The sequence below is a fragment of the Danio aesculapii genome, chromosome 4 (genome assembly GCF_903798145.1).
Source record: "Danio aesculapii chromosome 4, fDanAes4.1, whole genome shotgun sequence".
Taxonomy (NCBI): Eukaryota; Metazoa; Chordata; class Actinopteri; order Cypriniformes; family Danionidae; genus Danio; species Danio aesculapii.
Window position 1 is genome coordinate 6,787,403 of NC_079438.1, and position 16,403 is coordinate 6,803,805.

At 37.8% G+C, this 16,403-nt stretch overlaps 1 protein-coding gene and 1 pseudogene across 1 annotated transcript; both read left to right on the plus strand.

The window, feature by feature from the left end:
- Nucleotides 1–2,579: 2,579 nt before the first annotated feature.
- On the plus strand, nucleotides 2,580–7,758 carry LOC130222819 (gastrula zinc finger protein XlCGF49.1-like; annotated as a pseudogene).
- Nucleotides 7,759–7,809: 51 nt separating this feature from the next.
- Nucleotides 7,810–15,825, plus strand: LOC130222817 (gastrula zinc finger protein XlCGF8.2DB-like). The gene has a single exon (XM_056455379.1). The coding sequence runs from the start codon at nucleotides 8,601–8,603 to the stop codon at nucleotides 9,453–9,455; it is 855 nt and encodes a 284-aa protein (XP_056311354.1). The 5' UTR covers nucleotides 7,810–8,600; the 3' UTR covers nucleotides 9,456–15,825.
- The last annotated feature ends 578 nt before the right edge of the window (nucleotides 15,826–16,403 follow it).

Sequence of the window (16,403 nt, forward strand, 5' to 3'; positions counted from 1 at the left end):
GTGGGTTTTAAAGCCTTGTATTTGACCAAAACTCTTTCCACACTGTTCACAGGTGTAAGGTTTCTCTCCTGTGTGAACTCTCATGAGAACATCAAGCTTTGACTTTTTAGTCAAACTCTTTCCACACTGTTTACAGTTAAAATTACACCTAGATTTGGATTTCCGAAGTCTTACGCGTGATGAAGTCCTTTTAGACAGTGTGGGTTTTTCATCAGTCGTTATTTCTTGGGGTTTCTTAAACTGCTGTTTCTCTTTGACTTCGTTCCATTGATGAGTCTCCTCTTTCAGCACCATCAGGTCTTAAAAAAACAAAGTTAACTTTAGTATGAAGGCACAAAGCAACAAGCATGAAATGGATGTTTCACCCTCAAATTAAAAAGATGTAAAATTAGTCTTTGGTGTTCCCAGAATGTGTCTGAGGTTTTAGCTCAAAATCAGATCATATACCTTGCAGAAGATTTAATTTTGGGGGTCAGAGAAAAACCAAGCTCTTTTTGTGCCTGTGGCTTTAAATACAAATGATCAAATGCACTCACTCTAGATTACTCGTGTTGTGTTCCCTCATTTGTATCTTCCACTCAATTTAAACATTTGTAACTTGCTTGGAAGGCCCGATTGAGACAAATCCTGCATGTTCACAGCAAGTACGCATGATTCACGCTAATATTTGTTGCATTATTGTATTTAAATTATGCAAATGTTTCCCAGTACTAGGTTGCAGCTGCAGCCATCTAAAAGGGCATCTTTGGATATCTTTTCTGCTAGAGATACTGTGTCCTAAAAAACTTAAAACATAAAAAACGTACATATAGCATTTGGCGGTTTTAGACATTAGAAGTGGTTATCGTCCCATTCTACGTGGTCCATATTCTGATGAACTTTACACTCAAATGTTTGCATATCATCAGTATGCTGTAATCCATTTCTTAAGCAGCAAAAGTCATTTTTAGACTAGTTTGTTGGCCAGTTTTAGTGCAATGCTAAATGTTATTGTTCCACTATAATCTGTTCATTTTGTCTCACGTCGTCCCACAGCAACATGATATAGTTTAGAATAATGTACAATGTTTCATCATAATTAATTATTTTAATGTCCATTTCATTCAGCATATTTTAAATTGGCGGCATCCACGTGTTTTGACATACTTTAATCCAGGGTTTCTGCAGGTTTCACCAAGTTAAATGCAAGACTTTTTAAGAAATTTTTAAGACCAATAATTATGAAATTTTAGACTCATAAAGGGCTAAAGAATTATTCAAATTGCCCAGATGGAAAAGTTTTTTATTTGTCCTATCAAAACAATATTAGAATTTCATGTATTTAATTATACAATAATAAATGAAAAATTACAATATTTTAGATATCTCTAAGCAAAAGATTTTAAATATTGTGTAAAAACATACGCTTTTTTCAAACATAAACTTTCTTTACATAATAATAAAAAATGAACATTTGTTAAAAAGTTTTAAAAACTATAATAAACTAAATCTATGCACAACAATCTGTCCAGGTTGATGTCCTCAGCAGTAAATACATGGAGCATGTTTAAACAAATGTTATTGTAAGGAAAATAATTAAACCATTATGAGAAATAGAGTTAAAATTTATTGAGATGGATTGTTGGACATTGTATGGGTTTTGGCCCGATTGGGTAACAAAACATGAACAAAGGAAAATTAGGACTTAAAAGATTTAAGACCTACAACACAATATTTCAGTAAATTTAAAACTTTTTAAGGCCTAAAATTTAGATTTTAGATATTTAAGACATTTTAAAACCCCACAGAAACCCTGTTTAAACACAATAACCCTGGTAATTAGTTATTATAATAATAATGAAATAATTTTAACTCAGATACTATCTGTGAGAACTAGTAACAACTACTAAGACAACTTTAAAAGTTATGGAAATTGTGGAATAGATGGAAAAAAAGGGAACGTGACATATGCAAATGGAAAGTACTAAGCCAACACTATCACTGTAATAACAGATATCTTCTATGAGAATACTGTAGGTCAAATATCATCAGCTCAGTTAAACTTTCTTAATTTATTGTTTTTGTTTATTTTTTTAGTGCCAAGTAACAAGAAAGAAACTGATTCCTGTCTTTCAATGAGTGCTTATGGGCATTTAGGAGAACTAGGCAGCACACTCAACAGTTTCTTTATATGAGAGTAATTAACAAAAATAAATCTGGTGAAAGGTTTCATTAAAACACTTATTACACACATTTCTGTTATATTCAACCATTAGCCCTCGGTTACTGAAAATAAAAAAGTACTTTGTTGTATAAAGGGTTAAAATAATATTTTCAACAGCAGGAACATAGCATGGGATAAACAAACCTAAAACTTTAATTAAATCGGTTCTTTTTCTTCTTAGTTTTTTTTTTGGCGAATTCCATTCTTTGTGCATTAATTAAATCGGTTTATATCTGTAAACGTTTTAAAACACAAACCTTTCTCCAGTTGAATCACAGCACTGAAGCGGCGCCGCCTGATGACGTCACACGCCACACCAAAATAACAGTAAGTGGCAAAAAAAAGCTAAACAAAAAAGACTTTTATTTTGGCGTGGCATGTGACATCATAAGCCTGCGCCGCTACTGCACTGGGATTCAACTGGAGAAAGGTTTGTGTTTAAAGCTTTTACATGAATTTTAACCGATTGTTTAAAGTTTCAGGTTTTTTACCCGATGCTAAATTATTTACCTGCTGTTGACAAAATTTTTTAAACCCTTTACACAACGTAGTACTATTTTACTCAGAGTAATGAAGGTCTATTGTTTGAATAAGTTAACAGAAATGTGTGTAATAAGTGTTTTAATGAAGGTTTAATTTATTAAATAGCATAATGTCATTCCATTCGAAGTATACAAGAAAAGGAGTACTAGTTTTAATCAGGTCATTGTTTCTTGCTCGGACTTGCTCTTTTACCTGATTTGTTTCTTAATTACTCTCATATAAAGAAACTGTTGAAGCAAGTGTTGAAGAGAAGTTATTTTGTTTCTGTTCATTGTTTTATTCATTTTAAACAGGATATTTTTATTGTTTTGTTCATTTTAAACAGGATAAAGTGTCCAAACACAGAGAAAAACTCCTGCTGAAGCGACTGATCTCCACACTGTTATAAAGATGGCGTTTATTAAAGAGGAGAGTGAAGATGTGAAGATTGAAGAAACATTCACAGTCAAACAGGAAGATCTGCAGGAACAAACAGGTTGGTTTTCATTCTCAAAGACCAACTCAGTCATTTGATCCTCATTCAGATATATTTTAATAATAAGAATACTAAATTAAATCCATCTTGAAGCCCTGAGTGTGCTGCCTAGTTCTCCTAAATGCACATAAGCACTCATTGAAAGACAGGAATGAGCTTCTTTCGTCACTTGTTATCGTGTCTTTTGTCATTCTTTTATGTATTTTAGTCTCCCGTCTTCTCTACCTTTTTAAGGTTATTGCTTTTCTTGTTATTCTACTGTTTTTAAAGCGTCCTTAAGCACTGGCGCTACATAAAATAATTAAAAACCTAAAATTAAAAAAGTTTAACTGAGCTGATGATATTTGACCTACAGTATTCTCATAGAAGATATCTGCTATTACAGTGATAGTGTTGGCTTAGTACTTTCCATTTGCATATGTCACGTTGATCACAATTCCCTTTTTTTTCATCAACTTTCTGGGTTTAAACTTGTTTTAATAGTTGTTACTAGTTCTCACAGATAGTACCTGAGTTAGAATTACATCATTATAATAACTAATTAGCAGGGCTATTGTGTTTAAACAGGGTTTCTGCGGGGTCTAAAATGTTGTAAATTCCAAATTTCAGGTCTTAAAAAGTCTTAAATTTACTGAAATATTGTGTTGTAGATCTTAAATCTTTTTTTTAAACAAGTCTTCATTTTCCTTTGTTCATCTTTTGCTATCCAATCTGGCCAAAACCCATACAATCACCAACAATCCATCTCAATAAAACTTTAAACTTTTCATTCAAAAAGGTCATTTTAACTCTATTTCTCATAATAGTTTAATTATTTTCCTTACAATAACATTTGTTTAAACGTGCTCCATGTATTTTCTGCTGAGGACATCGACCTGGACATATTGTTGCCCATAGATTTAGTTTATTATAGTTTTTAAAACATTTGTTTATTTTTTTTATTTTATTTTAAAGAAAGTGTGTGGATACAAGTAAAGCTTGCTTGTTTTTACACAATATTTTAAATCTTTTGCTAACAAATATCAAAAAGAAAATTTTTTTTATTATTCATTTATTATTGTATTATTAATTGTATTAAATTATAATATTTTTTGATGGGACAAATAAAAATCTTTTTCATCTGGGCCATTTGAAAAATTCCTTAGCCTTATGAGTCTAAAATTTCATTCAAAAGGGTCTTAAAAGTCTTACATTTAACTTGGTGAAACCTGCAGAAACCCTGGTTTAAAATATGCCAAAAAAACGTGGATGCCCCCAATATTTAATATGCTGAATGAAATGGACACTAAAATAATTAATTATTATAAAACATTGTACAGTAGTCTAAACTATATGATGTTGCTGTGAGACGACGTGAGGTAAAATGAACAGATTATAGTGGAACAATAACATTTAGCATTGCACTGACTACAACTGGCCAACAAACTAGTCTAAAATGACTTTTACTACTTAAGAAATGGATTACAGCATGCTGATGAGATGCAAAAAATTGTTCACCCTGGGTCATTCTAACACTGGATAAACAGAATCCTGGGTTATCTGTAATCATGTTCCACACTGCTCATGCTATACCTGGGCTTAAAAAATAACCCTGGGTGTTCATTAACAGACGGTTCACATTCCCTAACCCCGGGTTAACATTATTATTTGTATATTTACGTTGTCACTGTCCCTGATTAGACAAACAGCAGGAAACCTTTTAAGATGGCATTTCTGCATCTTGTCAGGTATATAAAATGTCATTATGTAGGTCTTCAGCTAAGCCTCAGGACATGCACAAAGGCAGGAAAACAAAAGTACAAATGAATGAAAACAAGTAGAAAAGTATGTCATCTTGCCATCTCCTCATCACTCCAGTTTACAGCAAACATTGCATTAAGCATTTGCATAATTTATTTACAATAATGCAAACTCACAAGTACAAGCGTGAATTATGCGCACTTGCTACGAACATGCAGGATTTGTCTCAATCGGGTCTTCCAAGCAGGTTAAAAATGTTAAAATTGAGTGGTAGATACAGATGAGGGAACACAACACGAGTAATCTAGAGCGAGGGCATTTGATCAATTGCATTTAAGGCAGGGAGGGATGCATTGGAGAGGGGTGCGCGACGTATTTGAGGACCGGCGGGGAGACGCACAATTTCCAGGAGCTTATCAATCGTTTGCGGGCACCCGGGAGTCCCTATGGATATGCAGGAGACTCCTGGAACTTCCGGGAGACTTGGGATGTCTAAAGTAGTCTCTAGTAGTCTGACTTTGATTAGTTGGATCAGCTGTATTTGTTTGGGGTTGGAGCAAAACTGTGCAGAGCTGCGGCCCTCCAGGAATCGAGTTTGAGACATATGCTTTAAAGGGATAGTTCAACCAGAAATTAAAATTGCCTCATTTTTCTCACGATCACGACAGTACGTCATTTCATTTACACACAGTCTAATATCCATCAGTGATTCTGCCATTCTTAACCTTGGGTGAACACAAAGGTTGGTATAATATTAATGTTGCATATATAACGCACACACATACATTCACTCGTCACCACATCTGCTGATATTTTCAATATACACACAGACACCAAAAAGAGTACACATAAATATTTATTGAACTTATCTGCAAGTTTAACATCTCGTCTTTTGTTGTTTGTTTGTGTGGTGTTGCAGTCAAGGTTACCGCAAGCAACTGGCAAACTCCGGTAGCTGTCTAGAAAGCTTGTTAATGCTAAACTTGCACTGCACATGCGTGGTCACTCCGATAACGTCTTAACGTTGCCTGTTTGGGGGGAGAGCTGGGAATACAAAACCAGAGTAATAGGAAAATACATGAACTGACACATATATTGGTCAATATGATGTATTATTAATGTTAAATACACCTGTTATGATACTGGAGATTATCTCAATGGGATGTATGTGATCATCTATAAAGGTGCAATGTTTTAATACTCACTGAAGGGAATTTAGCGGACTTAATGTGCGGTGAGGCATCTAGTATATAAGCCAGACCTGTTGGTTGTTGAGGGGGTCTTTTGCAGTAGGAGGCAAATAGAGCTAGTGTGTCGTACCTTTTTTGTGGAAGGTTGAACACCAAAGAGCGGTAATTTCTACAAGTAAATATTTATTTTCTAGTTAGTTTTCTTGTTTTGATTTTTGTTTCTTTATTTTCCTGATAGCTTTTTTTACGGATATCATTTGTACATATTTATGGTGGACTGTAAAGAGGAACGGAAACTATCAATAAATTACATTTTGCACATAAGTCCTCTGCCATATTCTTTGTGGCCTGTATTCCACCACGCCTCGTCACACTCTCCCTCATGTGGTTTTAAACCTTTTTGAGTTTCTTGATTCTGCTGAACACAAAAGGAGATATTGTGAAAAAACGCTGGCTTTCTGTGTGTTCCAGAAGAAAGGAAATGTTTAAAACCACATGACGGACAGTAAATGGTGAGGTCATTTTAATTTTTGAGAAAAACATCCATTTCATGCTAGTCACTTTGTGCCTTCATACTAAAGTTCACTTTTTATTTTAATTTTTTTAAGCCCTGATGGTGCTGAAAGAAGAGACTAATCAACTGAATGAAATGGAGAAGAAACAGCAGTTTGAGAAACCCCAAGAAATAACGACTGATGAAAACCCCACACTGACTAAAAAGACTTCATGCAGAAGACCTCGGAGATCCAAATCTGCGTGTAATTTAACTTGTCGTCAATGTGGAAACTGCTTCAGCCGAAAACGCAGCCTTCAAGTCCACATGAGAATTCACACCGGAGAGAGGCCTTTCACCTGTAAAGTGTGGGAAGAGTTACAGTCAAAAATCAAACTTTAATGTTCACATGAGAGTTCACACTGGAGAGAGGCCGTACACATGCCAACCGTGTGGGAAAAGCTTCTATAATACAGGAAACCTTGCAGCGCACATGAGAATTCACACTGGGGAGAAGCCTTACTCCTGCCATCAGTGTGGTAGGAGTTTTAACCAAAATGGCACCCTTGAAATCCACATGAGAACACACACTGGAGAGAAACCTTACATATGCACAGAGTGTGGTGAAGGTTTCATATGTCAAAGTGCACTCAATTACCACATGATAAGTCACAGCAGAGAGAAGCCGTTTCCGTGTGATCAGTGTGGAAAGAGCTTCATATGTAAAGCTAGCCTCATGAACCACATGAATGGTCACACTGAAACCTTAGTAATGTGATTAGTGTGGAAAGAGTCTCACTCACAAAGACTCCATTAAGCAACACATGATGATTCACTCAGGATAGGATCGTTTAGAAGCCTCAGCGCTCACATGACGCTTCACAATGTCCTCAAAATTGAGACCTTATCCACACTCTAAGCCCAGATAAGTTGAGTTTATTAAAAAAATTGGAGGAAACTGCTTGCCTTAAAAATGTAAGTAATGAATACTTAAAAAAAACAAAACTTGAGTGAGCTCTACTTAAAACAGACCCCCTAGTTTTTCACAATTTTTTGGGTGATTTTTTTGCGATTTAAAAATGACTGATTTTGTGGCGGTAATTCCCAGATATTTGCCGACAATTTTGCCATTAAAAAAAGTATATATATATATGGAGATCTTTGATCATCTAATCGCTGATTTTAGCAAGTTGCATGGGATTGGCTAAATTGACTATTCTTTTAGGATGAGTGAGCAGATTGCAACCAGTCTATTTGAATATTAGTTAATCCTGCACCCTCTGACTAACTTCAGAGTGTCGACATTCTGTCCGTGAGAAGACACGCAAACCCGGGGCATGAAACTCTGAGCAGCGTTTGGTCCCTAATGAACGTGTAACTGAAGATTAAGGAATCAAATATAAATCAAAACTCTAAATTAAGTCATAGATGATGAATGTGATCCTTTCTTACAATTTGAAATAGTCTACATTGTATGATCACTTAAAATTGGATTCAGATTAAATTCGGAGCTAAAAAATGAATATAAATAAATTTTAATAAATAACAAAATTCTTTTCAGAAGCACTAAAAAGGGCTTACATGCATTTAACCTAGTTTCATCATTGGGCTAATAGATGGACTTCTACACTTTCAAATCTGTGTCTTATCAATATGATCAAAATTACTTTGATCAATTATGTAAGAAACTCTGAAAACTGGACTGATACAGTTTCAATTTACTATAACTTCTATGTCAAGCGGTTTTGACACAATTTACCTTGTAATAGCACTAGATAAATAAAGATGAATTGAATTGAATCTGCTCAAATGTGTACATGTTAATGGACCGAACTAAATCTGATCTGATTTATTTTACATTTAATTTGCATAAAAATTACAATGTGTGTAGCCAATGTTTCCTGTGTCTTTTCAATTTTCAGCTTTTGATGAGTTTTTAAGACTTAATGAAAACTAATGTTTTATTTCTTTATTTCAGACCTAATTGAAGAGAATGTGGGGAGTAAAGAGGAGGAACATCATGTCAAAATTGAGGAAAAAACTCATTTACAGACTGATGGTATTTTGAAAAGGAGAGACAAGAATCGTTTCACCTGCACCTGCACTCAGTGTGGAAAGAGTTTTGAAAGAAAAGGCAATCTTACGATTCACATGAAGATCCACACTGGAGAGAAACCATTCACATGCACTCGGTGTGGGAAGAGTTTCAGCCAATCATCATACCTTAATCAACACGTGAAAATCCACACTGGAGAGAAACCATTCACATGCACTCAGTGTAGGAAGAGTTTCCTCCGCTCATCATCCCTTTATCTACATTTGATGACCCACACTGGAGAGAAACCATTCACATGCACTCAGTGTGGAAAGCGTTTCAGCCAGTCTTCAAACCTTAATAAACATATGATGATCCACACTGGAGATAAACCTTTCACATGCACTCAGTGTGGGAATTGTTTCATCCGCTCATCCCACCTTAATCAACACATGAGGATACACACTGGAGAGAAACCATTCACATGCACTCAGTGTGGGAAGCGTTTCATCCGCTCATCACACCTTAATAAACACATGAGGATACACACTGGAGAGAAACCATTCACATGCACTCAGTGTGGGAAGAGTTTTAACTGCTCATCACACCTTAAAGAACACATTAGGGTCCACACTGGGGAGAAACCATTCACATGCACTCAGTGTGGGAAGAGTTTCAGCCGATCATCATCCCTTAATCTACACATGAGGATCCAGTGGAGAGAAACCATTCACTTGCACTTAAGCTGCAGACACACTGGACTTTTCCTCCCATAGACTTCCATTCATGCGCACACGAAAGCATCAGATTGGAAACGCAAGTTCATGCATCAAGTTTTGCAGTTCACTGCCTTGCAAAGTTCAAGCTTGGTGAACTCTGACCTGCGAAATTGAATCACTTGACTGTGTGAGACCAATCAAAGATCAAAACATGATCTCTCTGGACAGCAATTTAAATTATGGACCAATCACTCATTTTTTATTGTCTAATCATCTTGTTTAATCCCGCCCCTTTTCGCAGTGCCGTACAACAGAATTCGGTGCTTCGGTGTGGGATGAGTTTTAGCAACTCCTCAGACCTTAATAAACACATGAAGACCCACACTGGAGAGAAACCTTTCACATGCACTCAGTGTGGGAAGAGTTTCAACCGATCAGCAAACCGTAATGAACAAATGAAGATCCACACTGGTGTGAGAGTATATGTGCTGGAGTGTGAGAAGACTTTTATTACAGCTCCAAAACTGAAACCGCACCAGACGATTCACACTGGAGAGAAACCGTACAGATCTGATCAGTGTCTACAGAGTTTCACTCATTCGGCGCAGCTTAAGAAACACATGGACAATAAGTTGCACACATGACATAAATGCAGCAAAACATTTTCTCATGTGCACAGGAGATTTCATGTCTGAATAAAGTTTGAAAAGGCGTAGTGATGGTATACTGTTTTCCAACACTCCTACACTGCAGTAGGTGGGGTTGTAAATGTGTTGCGCTCCTCGCGTTTACTGTAAACACAATGATGGCGGCTGAGTGAAAAACAGTTTCATAAACCTCTGGCAAACAGCACCTCTGCGGCCTAAAATCTCTTTGCAAGTGATTGTACAGGTGCAGATACATATGTACTCTACTCTCCAGTGTATTCATGTAGCTAGTGTTGTTTTGGATGATGTTCTCTGTCTGACTCCCTTCAAGTTTAGAAAGCTCATTCAATTGTCCTGTCTTGCATATTTTATTAGTAAAGTTTCTTTACTTTTAGGTTCAAGATTCTTTCTACTTTACTACATTTACTTTTTTGAGTAGAATACAAACTTGATGAATATTTTATGATTTAGGCAGAGCGACAGGTGTTAAGTTTTACAATATTAATACACTGTGATGATCCCAAGACTCCAGATTGGAGTATGTGGTAAATTTTGATTGGATGCCTGCATTACTCCTCAATGGGTATATAAAAGTTGTTGTGCTAGTGAAGGATAGCATTTTTTATTGTTAGGCTTTGTTAACATTTACTAATAAATACAGACATAAAGGGGTTTCTTTTTCTGAGGAGTTAAATGCCATATGTGCATAAGAGAAGAGTTGATGGGCTGCTCTCGGCAACCTGCCTGTTATTGAGCATGGGTGTATGTAAAATGCAGAGAGCTCTGAAATGTATGAACTGTGTGTTCGTGCTCTGAAACATTTGCCTAGTCGACGGTCAAGGCCAACTGTCAAGAGAAGATACCAAAAAAGGAACATTTGGTTGCTGAATGGTCACACTGCCAAGATGACATCATATAAGTCAATAATGTTGAGATTAGATAGTGTGTGAAAGTCATTATAAAACATGAAGGAGAGCCCAAAAGAGAGCAGAGCTGAACTGAAATTACATCTCTTCTCCGCAGAACTGGTACTCTCCAAAATAAAACTTCTTAATTTTCAGCTCAGGTCTCAGGACCATTTGAGTCCAATAATTGGTGACCCGACGACGTGATAGACTGGAGACTGTCAAATAGATGAACGTTTATTTCTGATGCCAAATCCAGAGGCGCCTCTCTAAAGAAAGGTAAGCAGAAACCTTTTTCTAAAATTCTGCTATTGAATATTCTAAATAAGTGGATTTTGGCATCGGTAATACGACTGTTCATTTCTTTGATACATTTGAATTGAATGCAGGACTGCATAAATTAAAACTTAACTAAAATAGTGTTGAATAAAAAAAAAGAGAAGAATGAATTGTGATAAGTTGTGATAGAGAAAGATAGGGTGAATCATTAGATTTACGGAGAAGTCCTGTTCCCTAAATAGGCAAATAAATTGGAAATTGTCTGTCTTGACGAAGTCATTCATATTTCCAATTATCAGGGTGAATACATAAGTATTTAAAGGAGAAGCCCTTTTCCCTGAGGAGGAAAAACCCTTGAAAATCCCTCTTATTCTGACGAGAGTTTGATATTTTCAAGTAAATTTCTCAAGGATAGCAGGTTTAGTGAATTGAGAAATAGGGAGAGTGTAGGGATAAAATAACACAATAAACAAAATGGAAGGAGAATTTGATATAGAATGTGAGGAATATGATTGTCCTCCTTTAAGACAACAATGGGATAAAATGGTAGAGATCTTAGTAGCACAAACGGATCAAAAAAGATAGGAAAAAACGGATAAAAGAACTGGGAGAATGTACACGCGAAATTATTGAACATTATGGTACTGATTGTATGGACAAAAAGGGATCTCTGTTTCAGAAAGTGGGAATAAAAGAGAAAACAGCACAGGAAGCTGTTTTAAGACACAGAAACGAGGAAGTAGGGCTGTTGAACAAGCAAGCCAATGAAAAGAAAGAAAAAGAGGGAAATAGTGAGTTGGACGAACATAGTAAGAGACAAAGTGAAGTAGATGAAGAGAGCGACAGAGGAAGTGGGACAGATGAGGAAGAGACAGAAGGACAGTGTAAAGAAGATGAAAGACAACAAAGTGTATCAGAGCGAACATTGGGATGGTAAAAAAGGAGCAGCATACATAAATAGATGCTGTCAAAGACTGAGAAGAAGCACGTGATAAAAACCCAATGTCTAACCCTGTTACTAATAGAATTTTCAGGGCAGCAGTGTTACAAGGAGCTCCTGCTGGTGTGACCCAGACCATGGAACAGTCTCATGAGGTACCAGGCAGTGATGATGGAAAAGGTATGTAGACAAAGCAGTAGAGAGAGCGGACAGAGAAGGAAGTGAGTTGTTAAAGAAAAAAAAAGAGAATTTTGAAACTATAGCTTGAGAAAGGGAAGTTAGCTAAAAACAGACGCCTCAGCAACAGATTGGCAGTTGCTAGAGAGGGCCGGATGGCCTCCCCATTTCCTGAAGCAGACAACCCAATCACACTATTTACGTAGGTGATGGAACATTAAAGGCAGGCTTTGCTGTGGTTAAATTACAGAATGATCAATTAGTCACCATAAAATCTGAACCCCTAATTGGCAAACAATCTGCACAAAAAGCAGAACTATTGGCCCTAATCAATGCATTGAGACACTCAAAAGTACAGGCTGTCAACTACTCTGATTCTGCATATGCAGTGTCCACGGCCCACGTGGAGCTGCCTGTGTGGATCAGATGTGGATTCACAACTTCTTCTGGCCGGCCTATTACTCATGAGAAAGAAGCAAGAGAGCTCTCTGAAGCCATAATGTTGCCAGACAAAGTGGCTATTATTAAGTGCACTGGTCATTCTCAAGGAACTGACCTAATATCAAAAGGGAATAAAGCAGCAGACTTGGCGGCGAAACGTGCCTCAGACTACATAAAAGGCCAGTTTGTGGTCACATCTGAGCCAGACGTGATATCCCTCCCACCAGAATTCTCAAGAGAATTCTTATCTGAGCAGCAAGACATGGCTGCTCCTGAGGAAAAGTCTGTGTGGAAAAATAAAGGGGCAATCAGACACGAGGATGGGCTTTGGACAGTACCTGATGGTAGAGCTTTGCTCCCAGCGTCACTAGTCCCAAGCGTGTTGAAAGAAGCCCACACACATGCACACTGTGGTGATAAGCAAATGTCACGAGCATTGCAATCATGGTGGCATTCTTTTATGCCACACCTAATTTCTGGGTACATAACGACATGGGACATCTGTCAGATGCACAATGTCAAACTAACTATGAAACTACCTCAGGGATCGTTCCCATAGGCAAATGGCCCTGGGGAAGAAGTTATAATTGATTTCACTGACATGATTGAAAAGGTAAATGGTAAATGATACTTGCTTGTTATGATTGATGCATATACTGGATGGCCAGAGGCCTTCCCGGTGGGCAAGGAAGACAGCACTGCTGTCATTAAATGTCTGATAAACCCTTACATCCCACGTCATGGTTTTCCGAGCCGGGTCAGATCTGACAACGGCTCACACTTTAAAAATGAACATCTGGCTGATGTGGAAAAGGCATTGGGTTTAGTACACCATTTCGGGGCAGTCTATCACCCACAGTCACAAGGTAAGGTTGAGCGGTTGAATCTAACATTGAAAAACAAATTGGCTAAAATCTGTGCACAGACTAAATTGACATGGTTGGCTGCTCTTCCACTGGCTTTGATGTCAGTAAGGAGCTCTGTGAGTAGGGCAACAGGATACACGCCCTTTGAACTGTTGACTGGTCGCCAATTTCCTGGCCCATTGACCCCACTACAATTGGAACCAGTACAACCGTTATCACACAAAATTTACTATGACAAATTGACTGCTCTAATTGAATCTTTTGACAAAATGTTACCAACTGATTTTAGGGGACATAAATATCCAGCACCCCTACCTGACCGAACTTAGGACTGGGTGAGGTTGAGAATCTACAGGCGTAAATGGAAAGACCCTCGCTGATCTGCTCCAATTAAGGTAATTGCACGCACCTCTCACTGTGTTCGTCTTGCAGGAAAAGGTGACACTTGGTACCATCTGAGCCAGTGCTGTCCGGCGGACCCACCGTCCAGATCGTTGGACGACACCAGAGTGGACCTTGCTTCGCAGGTCCAAGAGAGGGAGGATACCACAGGAGGTGCAGGAGGGAGTGAGGGTACCACAAAAGGAGGTGACACACAAACACATACATACGATAAAAGTTTTCATCCATCACAAAGTAACCTACAAACCTTGCAGGTGGTCCACAAAACTGGGGATTTATTCACAGCCCCTAAAGGAGAAGCTGTAGCCCATTGTGTCAGTGCAGACTGTGCATTTGGAGCGGGCATAGCGAAAAATTCAGAGAACGATATGGGGTTGACAAGGTAAAGGCCCAGAGGAAAACGAAAGGTGACTGTGCTATAACTCACGAGGCAGACAGAATAGTTTTCCACCTGATCACAAAAACACTTGATAGAGACCTACCCACATATGAGGACTTTGAGAGCAGTCTAATCTGCATGAGCACGTGGTGTGACAAATTACACATCACCAGTTTGTCAATACCCTGGCTGGGTTGTGGTTTGGACAAGTTGGAATTCTATAGAGTTCTCCACATTATTGAAAAGACGTTTAAAGGCCAGAATATAACCATTTCAGTTTATACGCTAGAATAAGTTTACTGTGCTTGCTATTTTTATTGTAGCTTTGATATTGATTATATATTATTTGCTGTTAACACAATTAAACTGTGAAAAATAAGATAAAGGAAGGATCAGAATTGAATAATAAGGAAAACCAGCATCAATAAAACATGAAGGTCAAGTTGTGGGAAAACTGGAAAATATTGGGGATAGTGGGGATATTAACACTGATAATAGTGGGGACAATTCTAGGAGTAGGAAAAAGTCAGAACAGGAATGAAACCTCAACTGTAAAACCAACCAGAGTAAAAAGATCCCTAGGGGAAGAAAACAGGTGTTCCAAGTATTATGGAGGGCTGTCCATAAAATATGTAAAGGGAGAGACGACATCTTACACATTTGATCTATGTCAGGTAATTGACTGTGGGGGACACAATAGTTCGTGGCGAGGATATGACGTATATGTTTGTTTTGATCAGACTATGAATGCATGGTGTAACACGAAGGGTAAGGCAGATAATAAGTGGTGTAGAGGGTGGGATCAAGTAGTGGGGTACACAGGGAAATGGACGCCAAACCCAACATGGTTAGGGATTTTTAAAAAGGAGTGGAGACAACTGAAAATACAATGGGATTATAGTCCTACCCAGAACCCTATTACTATGTCCATAGGGGAGTGGACAGGATACCCCCTAGATGAGACCCATTATGCTGGGAAAAACAATCCGCCTAAGTTTCTTCATATACTATTAGGAGTCGAGATATCAGGAACTGACCCCCTGGGAATCATAGAAGTTGAGTTTTTAGACAGGGTCAATGTAATAGATAGAAACAAGACAACGACTATAGGACCCCCAATCAGAGATCATAGTAGAGAAATTAAAGGTCGAAGGGTTGTAATACAAATGGATTATACCAAATTAACCCCTGAGGATATACTAGAGAAAGCCACAGGATACGGGGAGGACTATATTATTACTGTGGAGGAAAAAGATTGTTTGTAAGAATAAAAGGGAAAACTACGGAAGGTATATGTGCAATGGTTAGGTTGGCAGCACCAGTAACACTGATTGACAAGAGACATAAGGGAAGGAGTGGAAGTACAGCTAAAAGAAAAAGGGACGCAACGTTCGACTTAACCACAAATTCCCCAACCTATATAGATTCAATAGGGGTCCTGAGAGGAGTCCCTGATGAATACAAACTAGTAGACCAAATTGCTGCTGGGTTCGAGAATATCCCAAACATTTCAGCCCTATTCCCTGTCACCCCAAGTAAAATGTGGACAGAATTAATTATGTACATTACAATGTGATGAGATTGGCAAATTTAACAAGAGACGCCATAGAAGGATTATAAGAACAATTGGCCCCAACCTCATTAATGGCATTACAAAATAGAATAGCACTAGACATGCTATTGGCGGAAAAGGGGTGCCATGTTCCAAGATTTTTGCTGCACTTTTATTACCAATAATACGGCCCCAGACGGATCAGTAACGAGGGCTTTAGAGGGGTTAAAAAGCCTTTCTAAAACAATGGCAGAACACTCTGGTGTAAATAACCCATTTGATGATTGGCTGACCAGTGTGTTTGGAAAATATAAAATCATGTTTACATCAATTTTGATCTCTATAGCTACATTTGTGGCCATAATAGTGACCTGTGGATGCTGTTGCATCCCGTGCATCAGGACATTGTGTAACAGG